Genomic DNA, 15,138 nt, shown 5'->3' with positions numbered 1-15,138 from the left:
AACGTCGACTGTTCATCGGCCCCGCTAGATTTTCTCAACACAAAACCCCCATTGGACTATGTAAGTAAAAAAAACAACACTGTATAGTAAGTGTAAACTTTCGCAATACTGATCTCTCTCGCGCTCTTATGTAAGGCTGCATTCAATATATAAGAAAATTAGTTCGTGCTTAGTAATAATACAATAGTCTCTTTACATGAGGGTTAAAGAGACATAGTGTCTTTCCTGGATGGCCAAAAAGGTTCAACCAAATATGTACCTTTGAAGTAGATTCCTGACTATTTTTTGGAGCTGTAGTGATCATTCTCACGAGACATGTTCCTATGCCAATTTTCAGGGCAAAGTTGCACAAACTGGGTTGCGAACTAGCTCTGGCATGCTCAGTTTGGCATATCTTTTGAGCATAGCCCAATCAGTGGTTTTCAACTATTATTTTGTGTATTTCACATGCTGAATACACCGGGCTTTCATCATATGTGATCTAGAATATTCTTTTCGTGTGTTTGTTTTAAGATCTACTCAGAAATTTTGCTTTAAAATCGATTCAGACCTTTTTGGAAGTTAACTGCAAGATAATAGGGTAAAAGAAAGCAGTTAATATGTACAAAGTCACCTTTTGTTTGTACAAATTAGGTTATAAATATGATTATCACATTTAGATTTTGAAATGTTAAGAATTAAATGCTCGCAAAGCATGACGTACAATGAAACCCTTATGATTTCAATTACAAACTGATCCATAAGGCTAACACCCATGAATCTGTAATTCAAGGGATATTTAGGAAATTGGAATACATAGAAAAGTTTCTTTGAGAATGAATTTCATTCAATAAAACCAGTCCTCCTCCAAACTGCATTTCGTACCTGGCTGAGATCTCTGCCTTTGAGAGTCCTCCCAACACCTTCATACACCGAGGAAGTTGTTTCTCTCTGGGCAAGCTGCTTGGCAATGACTTCATGAGGTGGGATCCTCTCAAAATCACTACCATCTTCATCATCATCACTGTTATGTTTATCAACTATTCCATGACTTGTCCTCTTGTAATTCTCATTTCTCTTCTCCTTCCATGCTATCTGAGACCAGTCAGGGATATTCACAGGAGCAGAAGACTGATACGTTGTTCTCCCCTTATTTTTCTCCTCATGACATGAACCCTTCCTAGGAATTTTCGTTGAATTAGTGCCATAACTACTATTCCCCTCCTTAATCCCCTTAGATCGGCATCCTGTAACTACAATACAACCCTTCTCCTGTAAGCCAATCTGCTTGGTCTCGGCATCATCAACACCACCCCATATATCCTCTTCATTAAACTCTTCCATTCTCTCGCAATGATCAGAAATACTTTCGGATTGCGGAGGCCCTAGGAGCTTGTAAATATGATAATTCTCGTTAGGTTTGGACCTCCCCAACATAGAATTACTCCCATCCATAGCTACCCAAGAGCTTTCTTCAAGATCCTACTCATAAAATTCTCTATCAGGCTACAAAGATTGAGCCAATTTTAGGCTTTCCTGCTCCACCTAGAAATTCTACACAAAGTTTTCCCGAAATTTAAATAGCCCAACTCTAAGAGCCTACCTAGATCCTCTGATTGAACTAATTCTAGGTTATTTTTCTCAAATTTGGCTAATTCTCAGTTCTGACGAAGTGCTTACCATCATAGTCCTCTTTGTAAGGCTCGTCTTTTACGGGAGCTTTGCGCTAAGGGCTAAAACTTGTTCTTTAAACAGTTGTGTACTCCATCTGACCGAAATCAAGAACCACCATTACTAAAATCCAAGTCACCATCAACTTTTGCGTTGTTTCTTCTATTTTGCCAACCTTTAGAAATCAAAATCTCCAACTAAGAAGGAACTGATCACCATCAACGAGCTCCCGAGGCTCCAAGATGTTCATAATTTCTGACTTGGAGATTTTGATGAAATGATCCCTGCCTCATTTTCTGCAATAACATGCAACAGAACTCATACAAGGAACCAGAACTACAAACTTGTCCTGGTTGCATGGCTCGATGAAATTTGTATTCCTGGAGCAGCGGAATTTGAATATTGATTGCATCCCTTTAGTAGTGTGGAACATCAATTGTCGTTCCCTTCCACCCTTCATGCCCCGATGTTCCCTACTACCGCCACAACTAAATTCATTGTTCAATCTTCCCTCATGTCCATACCCTTCCTCTTGAAAGGGCTAAGTGCTATTCTTTCATTAATGCCAGTGCAGTATATGTCACCCATTGGATTTAAACAAGTAAAAATCTAACCAATAGCATATACTATCTCTCACAATAACACAACATATCTTCGCTACCTCAAAAGTTCCAGAGCTCAAATTTTTATGCTGAAGGCATTTTTCATCGTGGGCTTGGGGTGAGCAAACACTGTTCACCCAAGCCGATCCCCTTGCTTCGTTTTTGTTTTCCTTCGGCCATTTAAAATCTTACACATGGAAAATTCGCGAGTGAGACGATTGGCTTCGGTTCAATCCACTGCACGGATCGACATAGGTACAGGTTCAATTGTCAGTCGAAGAAGGTGTTGACGTCTTTGAGAGGGTCTGCAACTTGACATAGTTCAGTGTAATTACTTGTAACTGCTACCATTGCTACTCCTCGTTGCAGGAAGGATGCAGGCGTCGACTGTTAACCAACCCTCGCTAGAGTTTCTCAACACAAAACCCCCACTGGACTATGTGGCGACCCGCGGGGCTGGGCCAAGGGGCCACGATGTTCACCACGCAGTCTGATATCGGGCCTGCGAGGCCCGCCCTAGACTGATTTGCCACCACCATAGGCGGTGCGACAGTAGACAAAGGGTGGGGCAAGGCTGGTGCCAATGCCGTGGGTGCCGAAGAGGAGGAAGAAGTAGACGACGAGAAGGGATATGATGAGAACCAAAAGTTTGATGAATTTGAGGGCAACGATGTGGATTTGTTTGCCTTTGCCAAATATGATGAGGATGACAAGGAAGTCGATGTCGTCTGGGAGAGCATTGATTAAAGAATGGACTCTCGCGGCAAGGACTGGCGGGAGGCAAGGCTGAAACGCAGGAGATTGAGAAGTACAGAGCCTCAAACCTTAAAATTACAGAGCAATTTGCAGATCTTAAGAGGAAATTGTATACGCTCTCCACTGAGGAGTGGGACATCATACCAGAGATTGGGGATTATTCGCTTCGATAATAAAAAAAGAGGTTTGAGAGTTTGTTCCCATTCCAGATACATTGTTGGAGAATGTCAGGCAAGAGAAGGAGCATGTCAATGCATTGGATCCCAAAAACAGGGTTGTGGGTGGCACAAAGACACTGTGGGCGCAGACGTTGGTGACTCATCTCATGACTATTGGAGAGGGAGACAGACTATGTTGTCTTTGAAGCTCAATAGGCTCTCTAATTTAGTTTCAGATTGACCATTGTAGATCTTAATGGGTATCTCTTTGATCTCAAGAGTATGAAGATTACCAGCGATGCAGAGATTTTGGAAGTAAGAAACGCCAAATTGTTGCTCAAGTCGGTTACTCATACTAACTCGAAGCATCCTCCTGGTTGGATTGCAACGACGAGGATAAAGGAGGTTGTAGGGAAGATACAGGATGCATGACATTTGATTAAAAAGGTTGTGAAGAATGCCCAAAGAATGAAGATGTATGGTTGGAGGCTTGCAAATTGGCGAGTCCAGATGAAGCCAAAGCTGTCATTGCGCATGGTGTAAAGGCGATCCCCAATTTGGTGAAGTTGTGGATGTAAGCTTCAAAGATCAAACAAGATGGTGCGAACAAGAGTTGAGTGTTGAGGAAGGGGCTTGAGCATATTCCTGACTCTATGAGGCTTTGGAAGGCTATGGTGGAGTTGGAAAATGAGGAGGATGCTCATATTTTGCTTCACAGGGCAGTGAAGTGTTGTCCACTACATGTTTCCTATGAACTCGTTAGAGTGCATAGAGATGACTCGTAAACTACAACAACGACCAAGAATGGGCAAAATAGAACTGTGGAGTTGATTCATATACAGTTAAAGCATCTCTAAGCAAAACAAATTTCTGAATTGAGAGGGAATGTGACCATGAAAACTGTTATTGGCAAGGTCAACCATTCTATGAAATGAGAGATTGTTGAGAAGAGGAGAGACTGTACCTTGCAATTCCTTGGATGAAACATTGAGTGAAACCACTCTCTGTTTGTGCCGACTGCATATGACACCTCTCAACTCGTAGAACGAAACGTTGGTTTTCCACGAAGTGGTTAACGATTGAGATGGATCATAGGTGATTGCAGACAGAAGTCCAAGGAGAGCCTCTTGATCAGAAGCATTTCCGAGACGAGGATGCTGACGGTGTGATAATTAAAGGGCAGAAGAAAATGGGGAGGGACTGAGACAGAGAATGGAAAAAGAAACGAGTAAAAGTAATGTCCATAAAAGTGATGGAATGTTATAGATCTCCATCTGCCACTGCTCTCAACAGAATGCAAATGGTTTGGGCCTCTTTGTTTTTTTTAATAGAAATTCACCTTCGAATTCTGACTTTGTTACGCGTTGATATTATATAGATTCAGCGTTGAATTTTGAATTCATTGCACACTGATAAAGAATAGAAATTCAAACTTGCCAGGTAGAAGAAATATTGTAAAATATTAACACATGCTCTTTCCAAAAGAAAACACCGTAACACATCGAAAAAAATATTATAGAATCCTAAAGTCCCTCCAAATTCGAAAAGAAAAACAATGCAACAATATACCACACTTTGATCAAATTAACTAAAAAGCAATGTTTCGCCTGTCATGGGACCACTTTGCATTGTTCCACTAGCGAGCACGTGACACACATTGAACCCACAGGATAAGCGATTTATTAGTGAACACATACATATTTCAATACTCTCCCAGTTGTGGGAACGTGTTACTTGTGTTGCTTCTCGTGACTCCAAGGAAAAGATTAATTAGTGAAGCCATACATAAATATTAGCGTTGATTAATTAGCAAAGCCATACATAAAATATTAGGGGCAATTAACTAGCATAGTCAATACATGAGAAGCTTGGGAATTGCATTTCAGTTTACAATTACCATTGCCCCATGAACACGACAAAAAAAATTATAAAATCTTTTTGAATCTTCTATTCCTTTGGCGTTCTGTGCAACTGCTAGTATATTATACTGTATTACTTTACAAAATTTATATATAATAATATATTATTACTGTATTACTTTACAAAACTTACATAAATTGAAGGAATGTAGAAACCGAATGAAGTTTGAAGGGCGGAAGGCATACTCTGCGTCGCAGGCACTACTGAGAGAACCAGACAAATTTTTTGAAAGGAGGCCAATTGCCAAGAGTGAAGTTCTGTGTACAGTAGACAAACCTTACCGAAGGAAATAAGAGATGATTATTGAGTGTTAGCGGGTATTTTCAGAGAAGAAGATTCACAAATTGTGTTTGATCAGCACACGAATGGAGGGAAGATTTAGTCATTCGAAATACTGAAATGTGATTGACCATTCCAAAACTTGTACTATGATCCCAGTTGAAGGCATTGTATAAGGAGGTGTACAAAATAGAATGACATGTGCCAACAAATCGTAAGCAGGAGGAAGGAGTTCATATGCGGTTAATGCTTGCAGAAGTGGCAAACTAGATCCTGTTAGACGACATAAGAGAAGACAGAAGCATGAAGACGTTGTTCTAGGGTAAATACACCCCAAAGAACATGGAGAACTTTTTTGAACGTGGAAGGTAGAGGTACATTTATATGCCCTAGAATGCATGAATGCCATATCAAATGATACAGCATTAAGTTTCAGTCAAAAAGGAAAAAAAAGAAAACACCTACGCGGAGCTAGACGGACCTATATGTGAAGAAGCAAAAGCTCTAATTACAGAGTATAGGTATCCATCCAAAGCAGAGAGGTATTCTTCTGTCTTAAGAAAGTTTTTACTCAGAGTAGAAGAAGAGAACTTATTTCAAAACGTGAATCTTTAGGCACCTGAAAGAAATATACATAATTTTTGTAATTTCCGGATATTTTAAAAAATGGAAACCCCATTCTGTGTGACACAATAGTGGAAAACTGTATTATGAATGCCATATCAAATGATACAGCATTAAGTTTCAGTCCAAAAAGGAAAAAAAAGAAAACACCTACGCGGAGCTAGACGGACCTATATGTGAAGAAGCAAAAGCTCTAATTACAGAGTATAGGTATCCATCCAAAGCAGAGAGGTATTCTTCTGTCTTAAGAAAGTTTTTACTCAGAGTAGAAGCCGAGAACTTATTTCAAAACCTGAAATCTTTAGGCACCTGAAAGAAATATACATAATTTTTGTAATTTCCGGGAAACCCCATTCTGTGTGACACAATAGTGGAAAACTGTATTATGGCCATGGATTCACGCGATCAATATTTCGGAGATTCTAATAATGATGAGGAAGAAGGATTTAAAAAAAATATGGAAACTGTTTTAAAATTTTCTAGTGATTTCTAAAAAATATGGAAACTAGTGTGTGAAACAATTGCTGAAGACTGTATAATGTCCATAGATTCAAACAATGAATATTTTAAAGATTCTAATAATGAAAGAGAAAAATCAACCAAACAGGAAGAAGATGGTTACTTCCATGCAAAATCTTAAAACGGACTATATTTATGTCATCAACTACTTAGCTTTGAGGCACCCGATGTCTTATCTGGAAATTTGTTTATATGGTGGTCCTCTGCTGGTCAGGTGAGCCTGCAAGGGTTGCAGATTAATCTCTATTGACCCGACGAGAATTCCATCTGTCTGGTTTTGGGTGGATAGCTTGATGCGTAGACTCTCTTGGTCTGATTGGCAGGGCGATTTTCTGGTGGTCCAATTGGTTGGTCTGGTAAGTGAGTCTCAGGTCCAACTTGCTGGTTTTCAGTAGGTTGTTGTTGTGAAGATTTTCATTTGTCTCCCTGGAATTGGGGTTGCCTGTTAATTCGGTGGTGGGTAGTTTATTGCTCGGGGGCTGGAAAGAGGAGATGAAGGGCAAGAATGAAGGAGGCATCAAAATGCAGGGAGAATGCAGTGAGAATGGGTTGTAAGTTGTGGCAGGCCAAGATCTTGTGGTTAATTGAGGCTGCTTGTGAATGGGCAGAAGATATCTAGAGCTTGGGCAAAGGCTATTGCAGCGATAGAAAGGTATAATAGGTGATCTGCATGCTCGATCAAAGAGGAAGTTGAGTGCATTGAGAACCTGGTTAGATATAAGCAGGGGTACACTTCCATGGAGACGATAGATGTCGAACTTCTAAATTGGATTTCAGATAAGGGCTTCTTTAGATGTTGTGCCACTAGATACTTGAGGTTGGTGGAGTCTTACTGGGACAATGAATCTTTCATTGCCCAGGTCACGGAGGAGAAAGGCATCCAATAGTAGGTAATACTGGACAAACTGAATCAAATGGTCCGAAAATGTGAAGCTCTAATTAAGTTATATGGGAATTGAAGTTATGAGTGAGGAATTGGACGCGGAGGGTTAGACACTCGCAGTAGAAGCAAGGGCAGCTAGAACCAATGCAAAAGAAGTAAATCACTCCGCTGTTCTACATATATGTGGATTTGGCCAGGGAGGGCAAAGATTAGATGCGACCATGTCGATTACCACTGTTATGTTTGTCCATTATAATTATGATAGGGTGGTTGAATAATAGGCTATAGCTAGTTATAGAATAGATTGTTCTATATGACTGTCGCATGTTTTTCAGTACTGTCGTATACCACCCGAGGAAAAGATTATATATTTTGGATAGCTCCATAAGTAGTATTGCTAAATGTAGAATTGCTTCCCTTGAGTGTTGGTTACCAACTGGATCAACTATACGATTTTTTTTATATTATTAATAAATGAGTAACTAAATTACAGTAAAAACTGAAATGCTCCCCATTATGGACTCCCACTTGATTGAGCCATGAAATTTTTGTATATTTAGTTTTGGCATCTTATAGGTGATATTGTTCTTTGGACCATGGAAGTTTAAATTGATAGAGAGTCTATGGTGTTTTTCGTCAACAACATGTATTGTGATACATGAAATAATAATTATATCCTACATTTAGCAGAGTGAATTTCCACTTTATGGTAGAGATTGAAGCACTCAATATCAAAGATTCGTTGTTTCAATAACTGCAAGACTCAGACTTCAGACTCAACTTTGCCTACGGCATATGGTTTAGATAACCTAATAATGATATTGATTTTGTTGTGCCATGCGATATTTTAGACAAATTACCAAGTGGTTCATAAGATTAATGGCTAGTATGTAAGTGTAGGGTGTAATTACATTGTCAAATAATTGTAGAACTTAAAAGTATACAATACATGATTCAAAGGTTACTGGGAATGAATGTCGAGTGAACTTGAATTTTGAGAGAGGCAATACATTTTAGATTCATGTCATTGGCACAAATGGCTTCAATGCCATTGTGCCAACTATTGTAACGTATTTACATTTAGTTTTTGTCATTTAGCTATCTCTTAGTGCATGGATTTTTTTTCTTACATTTAGGAAATAATAAGTTTCTATCTCAGTATGGTTATAAAAGATTTGCTTAGATTCTGATTAATTATATATTGATTTTATTCCATCTGGGATAAACTATGTAGCCCAAATGCATGAAACATAGGTTTATTAAGGTTCCTTCTTTGGGGTGTTTACCTAGACGTATAGAGAACTCTTCATTACTGTAAGAGCAAAGGAAGTTGCAAGGAAGCCAACCACGTTGTATCTTGGGGTTGAACTGTTAATTTATGGTATGTTCTATGCTTAAGAGCAATTTACTTCAATTCTTCTTATTAGCCCAATGTCAATTTCCAGTATAGCAATCACATTAACATGATAGTAAAACCCTGATAGAACATAAATGAAAACAACATAAGACAAGCCAAGACAAAAGACACAAGATGTGGCTCCAGCCAGGGACAAACCCCAATGCGGGGAAACCCTTTGATCAATTCTTCTATATTCTTCAATAATTCTGCAGAGAGAGAGAGAGAGAGAGTATGATATCACAAATCTGTGATTTACAACAGCGGTAATGAAACCCTTGAACAGCAATGACAAGGCTGATCAATAAGCTCCAAATGTCCTCAAGACAACCTAGGAGAACTCGGCCTCCTACAACAATGAATAGCAGCCCAAAACAGTCCTCAAAACATCGTCAAAACAGCAGTCAATATATCAGCTCCTGCAGTCAGCCCTAACCAGTCAACGCTGTCCCAAATCAGTGGTCAGAGGTCAACAAGGCTGATCTGAACTGCAGATAGCAAGAGAGAGACTCCCCACACAAATCCGCAGTCAAGGGAGCCTATATGCTGGTCAACACAGTCCTCTAGCACCCAAAACAATGTTGCTGTACCTTCCTGCACCCCCCTGCACCCACGTCATAGCTGCTGCCCTAACTGCGTCCTCTTTCTTCTTCCCACGTGAGAGTGTCTTCTTCCTCCTATGCATATCCAAAAGACTAGGAGAGAGAAGAGATGTGGAGATGAGATGAGTGTGATAATGCCTCAAGGTCTCCTCTACTTATATGTCACGTTGAGGTTTAACTCGGGGTGTGCAACACTATTTTACTTGCTGGCCGACCTTGACAAATTGTCAAGAAATACAAATAAATTCATATCTCCATGAATACATGTCGGAATTGGATGATCGTTAGATCAATCCCACACCTCTCGACGAGAGGAATCCAAGAAAAATATCAGGTGCCATAAATAAGATGACCCACATGGAGTTTGGCCCTAGTTGCCAATTTTAACACTCCCTCTCAACTAGGGAGAACTCCATCTGCTAATCCATCTGTCTGTCGGTACTATCTCTGCCATCAAATGCACTGCCCTGCACTGCTTGGCTCTGCTCTGCTGAACTATGAAGAAGAAGAAATGATCGAGAATGTATCATACCATTCTCTACTGACCCGAAGTCAGTCCCGGATAAAAGAGAGTGTCTAATAGCACTCTTACTGATCTGAAATCAGTTCCTAAAGAGAGTGAGTTATATCACTCTTACTGACCTGAAGTCAGTTCCAATTAATCCTAGATCAATGTCATCCTAGCATAGGGAGTACGGTAGATACACGATGCGTCCATTGATACTACTATAGTCCCTATCCTCATTTCCCTACTCATTGGCCAGATGAGAGGTACTTCCCATGAGTCCCAGATTGCATGGGTAGGATGTCTCGATAGGAGAAGGATGAACCACTAATCCTGCCTACATGTTGCCACGGGGTATCACAGGGGAAGGCTGGATAATTCACTTTGTCCATAGCGCACCACTAGGGGAGGGTGAGTCACCCTATGGTTGTTCGTCGCTCCAAGAAGTACCCTAAGCCCCTCGGAGCTCCCAGAGCTCCATGTATGCATCATACATGACCCTCATAAGCGGGTCTCTCCACGACTCCTAGCCGTTCTCGGAAAGTCAAGAATTTGACCTTTCCCAGGGGCTTCATCAGAATGTTGGCAACCTGCTCATCAGTCCCAATATGATGGAGCCTTATTGCTCCTCGTTGTACCATATCCCGGATAAAGTGGTACCTAATATTGATGTGCTTGGAGCGATCATGAAATACGGGATTCTCTGATAAACGAATCCCACTCTGGTTGTCGTAGAGGATCACGGTAGTATCCAACGTACGTCCAAACAACTCATTGAAGAGCTTCCTCAACCAGACAACCTCACAAGAGGCCATACTCGCAGTGATGTACCCTACCTCAGCGGTGCTCAAAGCCACTGACTTCTGCTTCCTTCTCATCCAGGATATCGAGGCAGAACCCAAAGAGAAACAACACCCGGAAGTCCTCTTCGGTCCACCACACTGCCTACCCAATCAACATCGGAATATCCATGTAGCCTCACATCTTCGGCAGTGTATTTCAACCCATGAGTGATTGTGCCCCGAAGATATCTAAGAAGATTCTTGGCACCAATCCAATGTGAGTGATGAGGCTTAACCATATATTGGCTCAACATGTTCACTGCAAAACATATATCCGGACGGGAGTTCACCAAGAACATCAATGCTCCTATGAGTTGACGATACTCATAAGCATTACCCAATACAGGTCTAGCAGCACTACCGCATAACTTCTTGAAGTTAAGCTCCATCGGGTTAGTCACGGGCTTGCAGTCCACCATACCAAATCTCTCCAATATCTTTGCCACGTATTTTCTTTGAGATAGGAAAATTTCTCCAGGGTTTTGCTAGACCTCCAGCCCTAGGAAATAGTGCCTCAGTCCTAGGTCCTTCATCTCAAATTCGGAAGCCAAATCCCTCTTACATTTGTGAATGAGAGGGTCTGCACCTATCATAAAGAGGTCGTCAACATACAACACCAGTATGAGAGGCTTATCATCCTCAACCTTAAAGTAAAGGTTTGGATCGGCTTCACTCCTAGTGAATCCCAACTTCATCAAGTAGCTATTGATTCTCTCATACCAAGCTCGGGGTGCTTGTTTCAGCCCATAGACGGCTTTCTTCAACCAGCATACGTGAGATTCCCAATTATGAATCTCAAACCCCTCGGGATGTTCCACATAGACTTCCTCTTTAATCGAACCATGCAAGAACGCGGTCTTGACATCCATCTGATGTAGGTTCCATCCTTGCGAAGCGACAAGGGCTATGATCGAGCGGATAGTGGTGTATCGGGCAACAGGTGCAAATATCTCATCATAATCTACCCCTTCCTTTTGAGAGAAGCCTTGAGCGACAAAGCGAGCCTTGTACTTTTTAGCACTCCCGTCAGCTCCATGTTTGATTTTGTAAAGCCACTCCGAGGTGACAACTATTTTGTCCTGGGGTTTGGGGACCACATCCCAGACATCATTCTTCATGATGGAATCGTATTCCTCATTCATGGCATCCTTCCATACTTGATGCTTCACAGCTTCTTCGAATGATGAAGGCTCATTTTGAATGATGATGCTCATAATGGTCAAGTATCCCTGATACCTGGTTGGCTTCTTACTTTCACGGAAAGTCCCTTTGGGTGCAATATGTCCCTCAACATCATCAAGAGTCCCCCTAAGCCACGAGGGCCTCTTCCTGGAAGAGGAAGGCTCTTGCGGAGGAGGATCAATGGGTTCCATAGGTTTCTCCACATCGGGCATCGTCTCATCTTCCTTCTCATCCGGCTTCCTGGTGTCAATTTCTTTACCTTTCCTAAGGATAGGAAGATTGTCAACCTTGCTAAGAGCCATATCTTCGTCAAAGGTGACATCATGACTTATTTCGACTTCCCTTTGACCAGCCACATAAATTCTATAGCCCTTAGAAGTTTCGATGTAGCCCACGGAGATACCCTTCTTACCAAATGCCCCCATTTGCTTCTTTTCTCTTTCGACACATGAAAATATACGGGACTTCCAAAAATTCTAAAATGAGACACATCAGGTTTCTTACTGGTGAACATTTCTTCGGGAATCTTGGAATCCAATGCTTGATGAGGGCATTGGTTTTGAACATATATGACAGTATTCGCAGCTTCGGCCCATAGAAACTTCAAAAGCTTTTGATCATGGAGCAGGCACGAACAACTTCCACAATCGTATGATTCTTCCTTTCTGCCACACCATTCTGCTCAAGAGTGTATGGAGTTGTGGTCTCCCTCTTAATGCCAACTTCTTTGCAAAAGTCATGAAACTCATTGGATTCATACTCGGTCCCATTATCAGTCCTTAAGATCTTGATCCTCTTCTCGGTTTGATTCTCGATCAAGGCTTTGAAGTGACAGAACCAGGAGAACACTTCATCCTTCTTTTTCAAGAAGTATATCCAAGTCTTGCGAGAATAATCATCTGTAAAAGTGAGATAATATAGATATCCTTCCAAAGAGTTCACAGACATCATACCAAATATGTCGGAGTGAACCAACTGCAAAATGTTGGAGGTCTTGCTATGGCTTGAGGGGAATGGTCCCCTTTTGAGCTTTCCTTCGGCACATCCCAGACATACACCTTCATGCTCTATTTTGAATTCGGGCATCCTTGTCACCATTTGTCTCACATCGGGTAGTGCCTTATAATGAAGGTGGGTAAACCTTCGGTGCCATAGTTCAGATTGAAGAGATGTGTCACAAGACATGATTCCCAACGGACTTCATCCAACTTGATATAAAGAGTCAACTCGAAACCCAAGAGCGGAAGCATCTTTAAAATTCTTTTTCCACACACGTACCTTGCCATTGATGAAGGCCACCTTGTAGCCTTTGTCTTCCATTGCCGAAATGGACACCAGGTTCTTCTTGAGATCAGGTACATATAAGACTTCTTGCAGATGAATTGTGTTACCTTGATTTAATTGAAGAGTAATATTCCCTACACCCTTTACGGGATAGGTGGACTTGTCTCCAAGAATAATCTCCAAGTTTGTCTCCTTCTCTATCAGATTAGAAGAGAGAGCTTCCTTGTAACTAGTGAAGTGCCTTGAGGTACCACTATTAATAAGCCAATTGCCCAACGAGTCCAGAAGAGAGGTAGTGGAGAGGGTCGATATCAGATAATACTCATCTTGCTTATTATTAACAACATTTGATTCATACTTGGAGTTCCTTGCTTTCTTGGAGGGTTGACCACTTCCTTGATTTCCCGCATTCCTCTTTCCTTTGACATTGAACCTGCGATTCCTGTGATTGTGGTTGGAGTTGCCCTAGGAGTGATTTTGATCATCGTCATGTGATGAGTCCTTTCTATTTGGACACTCCCTCGCATAGTGGCCAAATTTATTGCAAACAAAGCATCTTCCCTTCCTTCCACCCTTCGATCCGGTCTTTCCTTTGAAGTGACCTTTAGACCCAGAATTATTTCTCCTTTTGGCATGAGAGGAGAAAGTAGTGGGATTGCCTTTGCTTGAAGGCATTTCTTGCTCCACCATCCTTGTCTCTTCTTGAATGCATCTCGCCATCAATTCCTCAAATCCCGGAATTCGATCATTGTTGAGAAGAGTGGTTCTAAATACATACCATTCGGATGGGAGCCCTCCAAGAGTAGTGATAGTTAGTTCCCTGTCAGAAATGACTTCTCCAATTGATAGGAGATCATTCTTGATCTTAGTGATCCTTAAGAAGTAGGATTGAATATCCTCGTCCTTGCCCTTCTTAATATCCTTCAACTTATTTTTGAGGAACAAAACTTGATTTGCATCACTAACTTTAAACAAGCTTACCAGTCTATCATTGTTAACTTTAGGTATGTTCTATGCTAGAGCAATTTATTTAAATTTTCACAGTTAGATCAATATCTTTTTCAGATTAGCAATTACATCAGCATTAAAGTAAACTACAGATAGAACGTAAACATAAATCACAGAAGACAAGCCAAGACAAGAGGACACAAGATGTGGCGCTAGCGGGGGACAAACCCCAATGTGGGGAAACCCTTGATCAATTCTAATTATATGTTCTTCAATAGTTAAGCAGAGAGAGAGAGAGAGATAGTACATTTACAACAGAGGTCAACATTTTGACTCAGAGCATAGATCTTCTCTAAGAATATGATACATGAGATTAGTTGAAGACATGCTGCTTCCACTGATTCACCAAGGTGACTCCTTCATCTATCATCGTGCTGCATCTTGTCATGATGTTGTACCTCACCGTGCTGCACCATGCTGCACCCATCATCACAATGCTGGACCTCATGACCATTCTCTACACATCATACCTATGCTGCATCTCATCATGCTTCACTAACCATGACTGTACCCATCACTATACTGCTGAGCTCTTCATTGCACTATGCTGCACTGTACTTGCAGCGCCCATTGCTGTACCAATGCTACACCATGTACCATTGACTACCATGTTGCTCCATAACTTCTGTCATGCTGCCATACTGCCTTAGTCATGTTGCCACACGGCCTTAGTCATGCTGCCACATAGCCTTAGGAGCTGTCACACAACCTTAGTAGCTAGATAGACTATGATCCCACAGTCCTAGGAAACACACAATGCTGATCTGTGTGTTATAGGAGCTAGGTATGGGTAGTAGTTCTTTATCTAGATTGCTAATAAGAACCTTTTGTGATAGCACATAGGATCTCCTCATCTGAAGTGACCTCTCTCTTTAATTTGACTGATCTTTAGGACAGCGGACAAGATGTGCACCTAAAACACAACAAT

At 41.2% G+C, this 15,138-nt stretch overlaps 2 protein-coding genes across 3 annotated transcripts in view; one reads left to right on the top strand and one right to left on the bottom strand.

The window, feature by feature from the left end:
* Positions 1–822: 822 nt before the first annotated feature.
* On the bottom strand, positions 823–1,434 carry LOC149234436 (uncharacterized). Its single transcript, XM_089461173.1, has one exon. It carries the CDS (start codon positions 1,432–1,434, stop codon positions 823–825), a length of 612 nt encoding a protein of 203 aa, XP_089317299.1.
* Positions 1,435–6,061: 4,627 nt separating this feature from the next.
* Positions 6,062–15,138, top strand: part of LOC149234433 (transferases, transferring acyl groups) — a 415,828-nt gene continuing 406,751 nt past the window's right edge. For both annotated transcript variants that reach the window (XM_089371840.1, XM_089371839.1), the window contains exon 1: positions 6,062–6,220. The gene's annotated coding sequence lies outside the window, so the exon portion shown is untranslated. The remainder of the gene's footprint in view (positions 6,221–15,138) is intronic.

Source organism: Pinus tabuliformis, chromosome 8 (genome assembly GCF_031772625.1).
Source record: "Pinus tabuliformis cultivar Carrire ecotype Pingquan chromosome 8, CPIR1, whole genome shotgun sequence".
In the NCBI taxonomy this organism is placed as follows: domain Eukaryota; kingdom Viridiplantae; phylum Streptophyta; class Pinopsida; order Pinales; family Pinaceae; genus Pinus; species Pinus tabuliformis.
This window is presented reverse-complemented; position numbering and strand designations above follow the sequence as displayed.

Coding starts and splice junctions, on each gene's coding strand:
- LOC149234436 (XM_089461173.1), bottom strand. CDS start 1,434: ATGGATGGGAGTAATTCTATGTTGGGGAGGTCCAAACCTAACGAGAAT.